Below are 13,241 nucleotides of genomic sequence, written 5' to 3' on the forward strand. Positions count from 1 at the left end.
AGTAAGTAAGTAAGTAAGTAAATCCTGTGATCAGCTGATAAAAAATATGTGCATTCTGGGTTGTTGTGCACATGTTGAGGAACATAACATGTTTTTGCAGAATAAGGTTAGGACTGACTTCACCAGAAAGACAAAATGTTGCCTCATCACATAATACCACCTTGACCGCAAGGAATTGTCCTCCTCAAGCCAATTCAGCATATGAGCCCAAAAGTTGTGCCACAGCTGTTTACCATCAGGCTTCCCCTTCTGCATCAGCTGTAACTTGTAGGATCTGAGTGTATTATTAAAGCTACAGCACGTGAACACTAAACAGTCATTTTGAGTCACTATCTCTGAGTGTGGTTCAGAAGATATTCTGTTTATATCTGATACAGTCATGTCTCTATGCCACACTCTTCAAAGAGCTGTGCGACAGAAGTACAGCTCTGATTTGTCAAGAATTTTTAACTTTATTCATAATATTCAAAGTAAATTGCTTCTGTTTCACTCTCCCTTCATTAGAAATTATTCCCACTTAGAACACTTTTTGGTCACAAAAACATAATTCTTCAGGATAACAGTGCGAGAGATCTTCACTGCTCACATGTCATCGAACAAATGAGCAATCACAACCACAAGGTACTGAAAAAAACATAGGACAGGCAATATTTCGTGATATTCAGATTAGTGAAGTTTTACTATACTTCTGAAGATAAAGTTCAGCATAACTGTGATGTATATCAAAAAAACAAGCATAAACATTTCACTGATTAATATACTATCCTGCATCAAAATAGTTCACTCACTGCTAATGATGCAAGTCTGGGAGGGTCAATGAGGTGAGAAAACTTATGAAATTGCTTTAGAAGGCTCTGAAAAGAAATGAGGATAGAGTTAATTTGTGGAGACATATGTAACAATAAAGTGAGAATTGAATGAGACATCTCCCACTGATACAGAAATCAAGAATATTTGGGGCAGAGTTTTTCTTTCAATGATGCTGTGTCATAGTCCAGTAGAACCACATTCCAGAATGCATCAAATTTTATCTTCACAATTTTATAAATACCAACAATTTTATTTTATGTAAATTTCACAAATGCACAGCATTATCTCTTCTTACATAACACCTAACATTCACCATCAATCAAAAATTAGAATGGGTTCTTCTGGGCTGTGACACCATGCAGCCTTATTAGCAGATACCTCCATCTTGAGGGTTGAAGCCAACAGGGTGAGGGATTGGCTTATTATTATATAAGCAGCTTGCAAGGAAGACAAGTCATTCAGACCCAAGAGGGGGAGGGAGGGAGGGAGAAAGATGAGCCCACTCCAGGCCACTGGGTACGGTGGGTAGGAAAATTATCCCATTAAAGGGCATACACAATTTTTCATCACAGATGGGAACTGGAATAATGAGAAAAGACAACCACTTCCAGGCATGCAATATTTCTTTAGGAGGGAAAGTGAAGCTGTGAGAAATTATGAATCTTTCGGGGACCCCTTATGTTTCCCTTGCAGAAGGGAGAGAGCTGAAATCTCCTGTTAACTTAGATATATGCTTAAACTAATACACTTAAAATAATAAAATTATGAAAATAAAACAATCCTAATCCCCACCCAAATAATAAACAATTTAAAGAAATTCCCTCATTCAAATTAGTCTAATCGCAGTGGACTTTCTGCATCAATGAAAAATCCCTAGACTGTCTTTCTTAGAACCCCATTTTTCCCCTGAAAATATACTGTGTCCCTGAAGAGGGCCATCCCTTCCCACTATTCCATTTCCCACTTGAGATGAAAACATACTGTACTCCTTTAAAAGGCCATTTCCCTATCCACTCTTCCCATTGGCCAGGATCAGCCTCCTCTCCCTGCCCCCCAGCCCATTCCCTTGGTCTCAGTGATCATCTTCCTCCCAACCAATCCTACACCCCATCCTACTCACTTCAACCATGAAGATGGAGGCAGCATGTTCCTCCAAAATGTTGGTATCTATCAGCTGGGGTGTCACAACCCAAACGATCAGTCTGAACAATCTCTGGCATGAAAAACTCAGAACTTATGAAAATATGTTAAGTTTGCTACAGAGAACCTTTATGTATTACATTTTCATTGGACAAACTGTTAATGCAAGTGTCCAGAAGCTGGAAAGAACAGTGGTAGATTCCACCTATCATATTCATACACATCAGCATTTCACGGCAGTGAAAATGGTGATGGCAACCAACTCACTAGCTGACTGGACACACAGAAATGAATTCAAAGCAAAACCTTACACACAAACTGTAATTTTTTCCTGTTACTCTCTGATAATTATCAGATTATAATTAATTAATTATAATTAACTAGGAAATGAAATGCTTAATTGTAGGTCATGTAGCGAGGGGTGGCTGAAAACTTAGCATATGACTTGATCACTTTGTTCACGGCCTCCAAGAAGTCTTTCTCTGTTGCAACCTTCCTTCGAGCTCGGATGGCAAACATGCCTGCTTCCGTGCAGACAGATCGGATTTCAGCCCCTGGGGAGAACAGATCAAAATACACAATCCATAAAACAATGCAAATAAACACATTTCAAAGGTGGAATGCTCATGTAAAATTCAATGGAAAAACTTAACAAATCCCATCATTAGCTACAGTTTCTACACATAGCCCCTTCATGGATCCACCTTCATACATTACAGACACTGAAGGACACTTCATGATCACAATTTCAATGATCATGGATGTTACAAACTTAAAAAGTTCTGGGAAGACAGCTACTAGGCCAACATCATAATAACAACTGAAAACTGTTGTCTATTGCTACCACTTATCTGTACTGGGATTAGTTTGCTTCTGTTTTCCATGGAAATGACGAACATAACAAACAACAAACACTGCCCTCAGTAGAATAATTACATAGACAGTCCAATAATGTACATAAACTTACCCTTGCCAGTCATCTTCCTACTGATTCTCCATATTTATCTATCACCACACCACTAATCAGAAACTGTCTGGATTTCTTACTTTTGATCTGATATCTGGTTGGGCTTGGAGAATGAAAGTTCCACTTCCAGTGCAGTAATAATAATGTGTCTGAGATAATATTAGTGTTTCATGTGGCAGTAAAACAACCCATAATGAAGCTTTGGTAATGACTAAACAAAACAGGCTGATCTAAAGATAATGGCTCTAGACCTGAATTTTGGAGGTGATCGGTTTGTATCTTGCCTGGGACACCAGCTATCCTGACTGAGGTTTTTCATGGTTTTCCACAGTCCACCATGTCAGAATGGTACCATGCCATGGCCACCTCCTTCCACACCCCTTCCAATTGATTTATCATCCTACCATCCAACACAATATAGTCCTTATGCTGAAAAAAACCTATCCCTGTAACAGGCCATGGAGAAAGTGTTGTTAAACATTCTACAAAAGAAAACCTACTACAAGAAGAAGATGACAATAACGAGAAGGAGACAGGGTAATTAAATTTCAGTGCATATTTATTTGTCATTTATTTAATGAGGAGTGGAGAGGATGTAGAAGACACCAGTCAGGGCCTAATTTGAAGTACTATCCTGGCACTTGCTGGTAAGGTAAGGTCAAAAACAAGACCAGAGATATTGGAAATAAAGGAAAAATTGCTTCCAACTTTGATAGACAATCAAAAAAGATAGAAACAAGGATATTCATGTGAAGATCTGGCAACAATGAAAGAAAGGTGAGAAATATTTATAATTCTATCTAGAATGATTATCCTTCCAAAGAAGTTAAGGAGTTTAATGCCAGCAGTGACTAGGTTCATTGATTCAAACAATAACACATTTTCCACAACTTAAAACTTAGTGGAGAAGGAAGCGGTCTCTGTAGTCTAGAGGTAACATTCCCACCTCATGACTCGTGGTACGCGGGTTCAAATACCCGGCGGAGGTCGTCAAATTTTTAAGGGCAGAAAATTTCAGGGAACAAGTCCTCCGGAAGGGACTTTAAGCTGTGTGTCCGGTGTCGTAACTTTACGGCATGTAAAAGAACCTCGTAACCCCAAAGGGGATCACTGAACCAAATTCCAGGACGTTTCCCGCCCAACAACAGTCTCTAAGGCCTCTGATAGGTGGGGGAAGCATTATAGACACCGCTAAGCAAGTGGCCGAACTCGCTTGCTCGGCAGGACTGATGGTACGCACCATTTATCGGTAGGGTAAAGAGACTGGCAGAATATCATAGAGGGAAGCACAATAGATCAAACTGGTCACGGTGCATGGGGAAACCCACCCTCTCTAAATAACTAACTAATAACTAACTAGTGGAGAAGGATGCAGTGTTGATGGGTCTGCACAATCTAAATTTCCTGAAGTAAGTAAAAGTAAAGTAAAGCTATCCCTGTACCAGGCCATGAAGGCCCATAGGGTTGTGAGACGCTGATGGTCCCACATTATCTAGACAGTGTGCTCAAAGATGGCAGTAAGAGAGGCTGAGTGAACCCCAGGGCCATAGTGCGGCTGGAAGGATTAGGTCAATTGAAAAAATCCAATGACCTCATCGGGACTTGAACCCGCGACCTTCTAGCTTGTAGCATAGCCCCAGTCAAAGAAATTGTTGAAGAAGGGAGTACTCACTATAACAAATATTATCAACTTTAGTTAGATGGATGTGTTTGAGAAAAGAATGCCAAGCTGAACTAACACATAAAAAGAAGCCAGTGCTCCCAGATTCAAAGCCACCAAGGACAGAACCACTGCCTTGCTGGTAGAAATGTAACGGTGATTATGTATTTAAACCATGTGTAGTCTATCATTCACAAAGCCCTAGGACCTTTGAGAGATATGAAAGTCTCATTTACTTCAAGTTTGGTGTTCCAGCAAAATGGGACGGATACCTAGTGACACAATATTGAAATACTGTGACGGAATATGACCATTTGCTAGGCAAGCAAGCAACAAAGGACATGATAAGATTAGAAGAGTATTGCAAAATGCTAAAAAACTGTGTAGGGCCATTCAGAACTAAAGGTGTGGAATAATGACACACAGTGCAGTGCTCCTCCATGACAATTCACGTCCGCATGCAGCTGGGAGCTGTTTGACCACCCTCCTTACAGCACTGATCTCGCTCTGAGTGACTATCACCTGTTTACCTGCCTGAAGAACTGGTTAGGATCACAGTATTTCAGCAATAGTGACGAGTTGACGGAAGGTGTCAAAACGTGGGTGAGCTCACAGGTGGCAGATTTCTTTGACAAAGGCATACAAAAACTTACTCCCCGCTACAAGTGCCTCAGTTCCAGTGGTGACTATATTGAGAAGTAGCTTATGTACATACATATTTTTTGTGTATAATATTTTTTTTTCACATTTTTTGTTTTGTTAACAGCTCACTGGAGATCACTTTCTGAATAGCCCTCATATTTAAACATAGTTTACGTTTGCACAATGACTCACGTGCGTTACATGTTAAATAACAGGATGTATCCCATGAAGATTGACATCACAATTACAGCAGTGTTTGGCACACTTATAGACGGTCCTAACATGTCATTGAGGAAGCTGTCCCACAAGAGAGGAGTGAGTAGGACTTAAGTCCAATGGATGGTGCACTGTCTGACTTCGCAAACAATGTGCATGACTTCCTGAGTGTTATGATTCTGAACCAGTGGTTCAGGTGTCATGGTCCTGTGGAATGGCCACCTCCCCTGGAGCCACCTGAAGCCTGTCATTTACACAGACTGGCCAAACAATTTTTAGGAAATGCAGAAGATATGGTATGTGTGTGTGTGATAAGATCACTGCGGACATATGGCAGCAGATGCATACAGCCATCACATTCTGTGTCAGCAAGTAGCTCAGAGCTGGTGGCCAACAATTTGAATACTTGCTTAAATTAAAATGATTAGACCGTGAAACCTTTGGGGTACAACTTTGGGGCCACCTTGTACTCTATGGAGTGCATCCTTTCCAATTTTTTTTCCTTTAATTCGGTACTAACCAATATAAGTTTTAATATGATGGCACTTCTACAGGTTAATGACTTTCCAGAAATTACATGGGAAATGTAGGCACAGTCTGCTTGTCTCCAGTACCTCATTTAAAGGTTTAACCCACAGCTCAATGATGGCCACCCTGTTACTCCCAGCATTCACTATGTTTAGACTCTGTCAGGAACCATGATTCATGGTTCTGTTAGGCTCATTACCTGTGCTGTTCGGGCAAAGCCTGGCCAGTAACTCAAAGCGAATGTCCCGCTCCACACTCATGGAGCGAGCATGGATTTTGAAGATGTGTGTTCGACCTTCGAGATCTGGAAGCCCAAACTCCACCTTCCTGTCCAGTCGTCCAGGCCTCATGAGGGCAGGATCCAGTGTATCTGGACGGTTTGTGGCCATGAGCACCTGTTACAAAGATAATGCAATCACAAGACTCAAACATTAGTGGAGAGGCCCTTTGATGCCACTAACCTTTGCAGTAACAGCTTCCTATGGTTACAACTGAATGACTGATAAGTCATGTAGTAGTTTATCACTACTACATGACTTATCAGTCAGTCATTCAGTTGTAACCATAGGAAGCAGTTATTGCAAAGTCATGTAGTAGTGATAAACTAGAACATTTTTTCTTTTTGTATCTTACTAATTCCCAGAAATTTGGTTAAGTGGGTATCATGACAGCCAAGTTTCTCTGTACACAATATACAAAATTTGCTGTCATATCTAGCTCTGTTATGATTAAAGGATAATTGATTAATTTATAACCCTATTCATACACAAAATCATAAATTATATGAAATGGAAGTTGAAATACGTAAAATTGGTGTTATTAATAAATCCATGATTTATTCCAGCCGTCTTACAGTGCATACACTCATCCACTTCACTCTTCACTCCTGCACTACATGTTTCGGCACAAAGGTGCCATCTTCAGGTGCTTCTCGATTTACGTTAAACTACTTCACTGCATGCCTTGCTGTTTTCATACTAAAATAACTAAAATATATGTTCATCATATATATTGATAAATATTAAATATTAAAAATATTAAAACTGTTCAGGATTTTTTATCCCTACGTCGCATCTCAATACGCGAGTCACANAATATTTAATATTTATCAATATATATGATGAACATATATTTTAGTTATTTTAGTATGAAAACAGCAAGGCATGCAGTGAAGTAGTTTAACGTAAATCGAGAAGCACCTGAAGATGGCACCTTTGTGCCGAAACATGTAGTGCAGGAGTGAAGAGTGAAGTGGATGAGTGTATGCACTGTAAGACGGCTGGAATAAATCATGGACATAAATCAGTGCAACAGGACGCTAAAATATAACATTATTAATAAATCTTTATTACTGTAATGTTAACCTTATTTTGGAACAATTATTTTCAATTTCTCACTTACAATCTTGATGTCAGGTTTGTTTCAGTTCACTATTATTTTACTGAATGCCACTTCACTGTTCTTTTCTTCCATTCAATAACTTGGTGTGACAGTAACATGACTGCATCACACATGAATGCTGGATGCTGCTCCAAAGTTCACAGTCACTCAACTTGAATAACTAAGTCCATGCACTTCTGTTCAGGTGAAATCATTCTTCAACATTCTCACAGCATCTCAGTGAACCTCAGTAACCTTAGCTTTTAGAACCATCCAGAAAGGGGAGGGGAAGCTTTTGGTGTTTCTCGAGCTATGCTGCGCACCATGCATCACCTGTCTCTCACTCATACAATCATGTTTCCTCCTCAAGGCTGTATGTCCCAAGTAGGCCCTCAATATGGGGCCAGTCTGTATGGGTGGACCACCATCATTTTCTGACCCAGGTCAGGCAGCATGAGACCTGGTCTCTTTCCTGCGATCCAGCAGAGTTGGCTATGCATCTGCAACTGGCCACCTTCAGAAACTGATGGATGTTATGCAGCCATTCCATGAGGTCTGCTATGAATCTGGTCACAGCCTGCTCCTTATCTGGGGCAGCGCCAAACAGCAGACTGCATAGCTCTCTCCTGAGCACCATGCTGGCAGGTGTCGTGCTTATAGTCTCGTCAATGGACGCTTTGAAGACCAGCTACAAGATGGTATACCCTCTTTTCCAAATCTCTCTGGAACACTGAATTGACCTTCCTCAGGCATTTCTCTATAGTCTTTACATGGCATTACACCCAGCTGTCCAAACGGACGTGGAGAGGTGGCACACATCCTGCACACTCCAAGGCACTGACACATCCTGCAGGAGTCATGACTCAAAGTTCTGGCCTCAATCACTGTGCAGTTGGTCACCAGAATATCAGCCACCACTGATGTCTCTTGATTAGGGATGGTGTACAGCTGTGGCCATTTAGTGAAGTAGTCCATAGCAATCAGGGGGTTATTAATTTCCCCTCTGGCTCTCTGGGATGGATCCTGCAATTTCCACAGTGATCCTCTTGAATGGTGCACCAATATTGTACTGGTCCATCACTCCCCACCTCTGGGTTTGAGGGCCTTTGCTTGCTGCACAGATGTTGCAGTTGGCACCAGCTCCCCAAGCTGTTCCTCATGTGCAGCCATTAGTGCCATTGTGTGACCATGTCTGTGGCTTTGTTGACACACACGTCTTCCTGAAGATCCCCCATGGAGCTCTCCCATCATTTCTTTCACCTTCCTCTGGGTAGGAGTGTTTGGCCTTCTCTGGACCTTCTATCAGCTGACTCCCAGTGATGCTGCTGAACACCATCTCTCACCATCAGACAGTTCCACTGAGCCCAGTAACCCTTGTGGGTGGAAATGTGATCAGAAATAGCTTTCCACTCAGGACACTGTCCAGGCTCCACTTCCCAAAAAATTTGTCCTACATCACTGTCACCCAGTTGCTCCTTCCTTAGGGAAGCACAGTCTCAGCCATCTGCATCAGTAGCAGCAATATTTTATACTCCCAGGCTGCCTGCCTGTCATTCAGCTGACAGTGGTCTGGCAGTGAGCATATGCCTCCAGGAAGATTCTCTTACAGACTGCATCCACTCGTGTGATTCTGACTTTGGTGATGTTTGAACGTAAATTTTTACTATCAGCAACACTGGACCTAGCAGGTCATCTGTCCTTCCAGGTTCTTGTAACTGAGAAGGCAGGTCAAGATAAGAGTGGCCAATATGCAATTGGAATTCTTGTCCATAAAGGTGTTTGTGGAAATGTTCCATCTTCACAATTGCCAGTAATTCCTGTCAGGTCACACAGTAGTTCCTCTCAGCATTTGATAAGGTCCTGTATGAAGCTAATACTATGCACTCCTAGCTCTTGTGCACTTGTGACAGCATGTTTTTCAATCCTCACACTTCTCACATCCATGCTGACAAACTTCTCACCCAGCGTGGGCTATCCTAGGATGGTTGCCATACACAGTGACTTCTTTAGCCCTTTCCAGTCAAATTTAAATACCAGTACAGCTCTCTGCTAATCCATTGAAATGATACTGGGCTATGTGATTTCAACTGCTATTATGAACTTCGCTAAATTTCAGTAATTTAAAAAAATAACAGCATGCCAAGTGCACCACAGAAACAAAACAGGCAAAAAATATGGTGACCCAGTGCACCAGTGGATAGGAAAGGGTCAGGGGCAGGAAGGCAGCTTCTCTCCCTGGTAACCACTGAAACGTTCATGTTTCTTCCATCATTCTATAATTTAGTTTCTTTCATGAGTTTGGTCAGTGGTTTGACAAACCAGCTATAAACCTCTGGCACTGGTGAAATTTATAATCCAAGCATAAAATTACACTTAGTTCTTGGGCAACCCTGTCGGACTTCGTCAAAGATGATCATAAGATCAAAACTTTTTTAAGTAAATTTTTACTCTTTGCAATTGTAAAATAAGTTACAGACAATCATCTCTGTTGTTGTTGTTGTTGTCATCTTCACCATCAAATGCAGCAACAATGTTTATGTCTAAATAATACAGGTCTACAAAGCAACACTTAAATAAATTTGACATATGAGTTCACAATATCTATGCTACACAGTACTATTTCTTAATATTGCATACAAACTTCTGCGTTTAAATAATAACTAAGTTTGTTTCCTTATAAATACACTTGATCTCCATTTTGTTCTTGGTGTTCCTCTGCAAAATGTGAAGAACTGTACTTACCAGTCTATTTCAGGCTACACAAGGCCTGCAAATTCTACTGTGATTTATTTAATGAAGTAACCAGTATCTAGATACACAGTGTCAAGAAGCCTGTGTAGGTTTGTTAGAAACACACCTTTATGTTCCCACGAGGGTCAAATCCATCCAGCTGATTAATGAGTTCCAGCATGGTTCTCTGCACTTCATTATCCCCACCAGCACCATCATCAAATCGTGCCCCTCCAATAGCATCTATTTCATCAAAGAATATTAAACATGCCTTCTTACTGCGAGCCATTTCAAACAGCTCACGCACCATTCTTGCACCCTGAAAACAAAAATTATATCACTGGTATATCAGAAGTCACTCCTAAAACTAAATCTGGCTAATCTCTGATATGGTCTCAAAGAATACTGCCACCAGCATGAGATTTATGTGCATACAATGATCAGGTCCTTGGCTGACAGACAAAATATTTTGTATTATGTTACCACAAGATACTGTGTACACCATCTTACAATTTGTGATCAGCAGTAATATTCACATTTGTAACATCACACTAATGGATACTAACTTATCCATGTACAATAAATTCTCAGTAATCATAAGTGAAGTCAGTGTTTTTATATTAAGAGATCACTTACTTGGAAGGTTTGTCAGATCTACAAACCTGAGATTCACTTGGACTAGGTGACTGAAAACTCTATTTAATCACTCACTACTAAACAAGCATTGACCCAAGATGGCGGATAGTAAGATGGGCTGTACTAACAGTGCTGCAGTTTTAGTTGACAATAGTGGGGAACTGAGTAAAATATTGTGTATCTGTTGTGTGGAATTGGAGTTGGAGTTGGAAAGGACTAGAATCGAGCTGAGAGCAACTCAACAGAGCAACAAGGCGGCTACCAAAGGGTGTAAGGGAAGTTACTCTGACTTAAATTTCAAACCGAAAGTGTTAAATTGGAAACAAACTGTCAATATTGCGCTAACTTAAATAGAGAATTGCAAAAAGCAAAAGAAGAAATTTTAACTTATAAAAAAATAACAGAAATGCTTCAAGCTGAATTAGGTGAAAACTCGTTACTAAATAATCCGAGTGAGCTAGAACAAAACAATTATTATGAACAGGATAAAGCATCATTAATGGAAGAATACTGGGAGTTACTTGCAGGAAAAAAGAAAAGGAATTTGTTTGGACTAAAGAGAAATCTAATACAAATAATACCAATTAATGTGAATAAAGTTGACTTAGTATATAACCTCAAAGATGATGAAGAATGGACTAATATGGGAATGAACGAATTAGGAGAAACAAATGTGATGGAAATCCAACAAGATAACCAGTCTGTCATAACTGCAAACTGCTTTGAAGTGCTGTCGAATCTCAAAGAGCCTGAATTCAAAAAGGTAACTCTTCAACAAACAAGTGGGAAGGTTAGAAGAAAAAAAGGATAATCTTCAAAATCCAAGCAACAAGATTTTACTTCTTGGTGACAGTCATGTAAGGGAAATGGCGGCTAAACTACGACATAACCTAGATGTGGAATACAGTGTTCAAGGACTAGTGAACCCTGGTGCAGATCTAGCAATAATTTTAACTTCAGGTGTGAATGATATTCAGGACTTCTATAAAAAGGACTTGGTGATTGTGTGGGGTGGTACTAAGGATGTCAGTAGAAATGAGACTGATAAGGGACTGATCCAAATTAGGAACTTTGTAAACAAGAACACTCACACAAACATTTTAGTTATGAACGTACCACACAGACATGACTTGGAGCAAAAATCATGAGTAAATGATGAGGTGAAAAGGTTTAACAGAAAGTTAAAAAAAATTATGAAGGTTTTCAGAACTTCACGTGTTATAGAGATAGAATCCGAAAGAGACTCGTTTACTAAACATGGGGTACATATGAATTCAAGAGGTAAGGAGCAGATAGTAAAAAGAATAGTAAAAGAAATTTTGGATATATCAAGGGAGAAAAAGTCTGACCCAATTATAATGAAAGGGAAGGATGAAGAAGAGCTAGAAGAGGAAGGGACTCATATTCTGCCAACAAATGGACCCTTGAAGACAGGTGGGAGAAGAATTGGTGAACCCAGGAACATTTGCTTGCTCTGGAAGGAATCTGAAAATTATAATGAAAATCTACAAGCTAACAATTGTCCAGCTATCAATGACTCAGTAAAAACAACTACAGAGCAAAAAAATGAACTAGTACACAAATCAAATAGACTCCAAAAACTACCAGGTATGAAAAATAAGGATTTTTTATGGTAAATAAAGGTGCTCCAAAAAGAAATATTTCCTTAAATGGAGTAACCAAAAAAGAAAACGATATCAAATTCTTAAATATTTTCCATCAGAACATTAGAGGATTAAGGGGGAAAGCAAATGAGCTATTAAGTCATCTACATCCAGCCTCCCCACACATATTATGTTTTACAGAACATCACATGAATTTCTTAGAATTACAGCAGTTAAACATAGATTCTTATAAACTGGGAGCAAACTATTGTAGAACCTTGTATGAAAAAGGAGGAGTATGCATCTATCTATCCACAAGCTTGAAATTTGTAAATATAGACCTAAAAAATTACTGTAAAGAAAAAGATTTTGAGGTATGTGCTGTTAAGTTAAACCTGAGCTAAAACAGACTGTGTATAATTACAATATTTAGATCTCCGACTGAAAACATTTGATACATCCATAATAAAACTAGATACAGTACTTAGAAACCTATTTACCTCAACACAAGAATATATTATTTGTGGGGATATTAATATAAATTACCTTCTTGATAGTGAAAAGAAAAACACATTAGATACCTTACTGAAAACTTATAATTTAATAAGTACAATAAATTTTCCCACCAGAGTTCAAGGAAATTCTGCTACAGCCACTGATAATATTTTCATCGATATTGCTAGAAGGGAAAATTATTCTGTAAGGCCTATAATAAATGGATTGTCTGATCATGATGCACAATCCATAACATTTAAAACAATAAACATGAGAACACACATGCTAAACCATTTAAAATAATAAGGAAAATAAACAAACACACAATAAATGATTTTTTAATTAAACTGAGTTATGAAACATGGGACTCAACATTTTCTAGTGATGATGTTAATATAATGTTTAACTCCTTTTTAGACACTTACTTGAAAAT

General features: G+C 39.3%; 1 protein-coding gene across 1 annotated transcript in view; it reads right to left on the reverse strand.

The window, feature by feature from the left end:
- Window positions 1-1,424: 1,424 nt before the first annotated feature.
- The window catches only part of LOC111873791 (26S proteasome regulatory subunit 7), a 36,795-nt gene continuing 24,978 nt past the window's right edge, over window positions 1,425-13,241 (reverse strand). The window contains exons 7-9 of the mRNA XM_023868762.2: window positions 10,201-10,392; window positions 6,163-6,358; window positions 1,425-2,504 (exon numbers count right to left, since the gene is read on the reverse strand). Coding sequence (XP_023724530.1) covers window positions 2,347-2,504; window positions 6,163-6,358; window positions 10,201-10,392 — 546 coding nt within the window. The 3' untranslated portion in view covers window positions 1,425-2,346. The remainder of the gene's footprint in view (window positions 2,505-6,162; window positions 6,359-10,200; window positions 10,393-13,241) is intronic.

The sequence above is a fragment of the Cryptotermes secundus genome, unplaced genomic scaffold (assembly GCF_002891405.2).
Source record: "Cryptotermes secundus unplaced genomic scaffold, Csec_1.0 scaffold214, whole genome shotgun sequence".
Taxonomy (NCBI): domain Eukaryota; kingdom Metazoa; phylum Arthropoda; class Insecta; order Blattodea; family Kalotermitidae; genus Cryptotermes; species Cryptotermes secundus.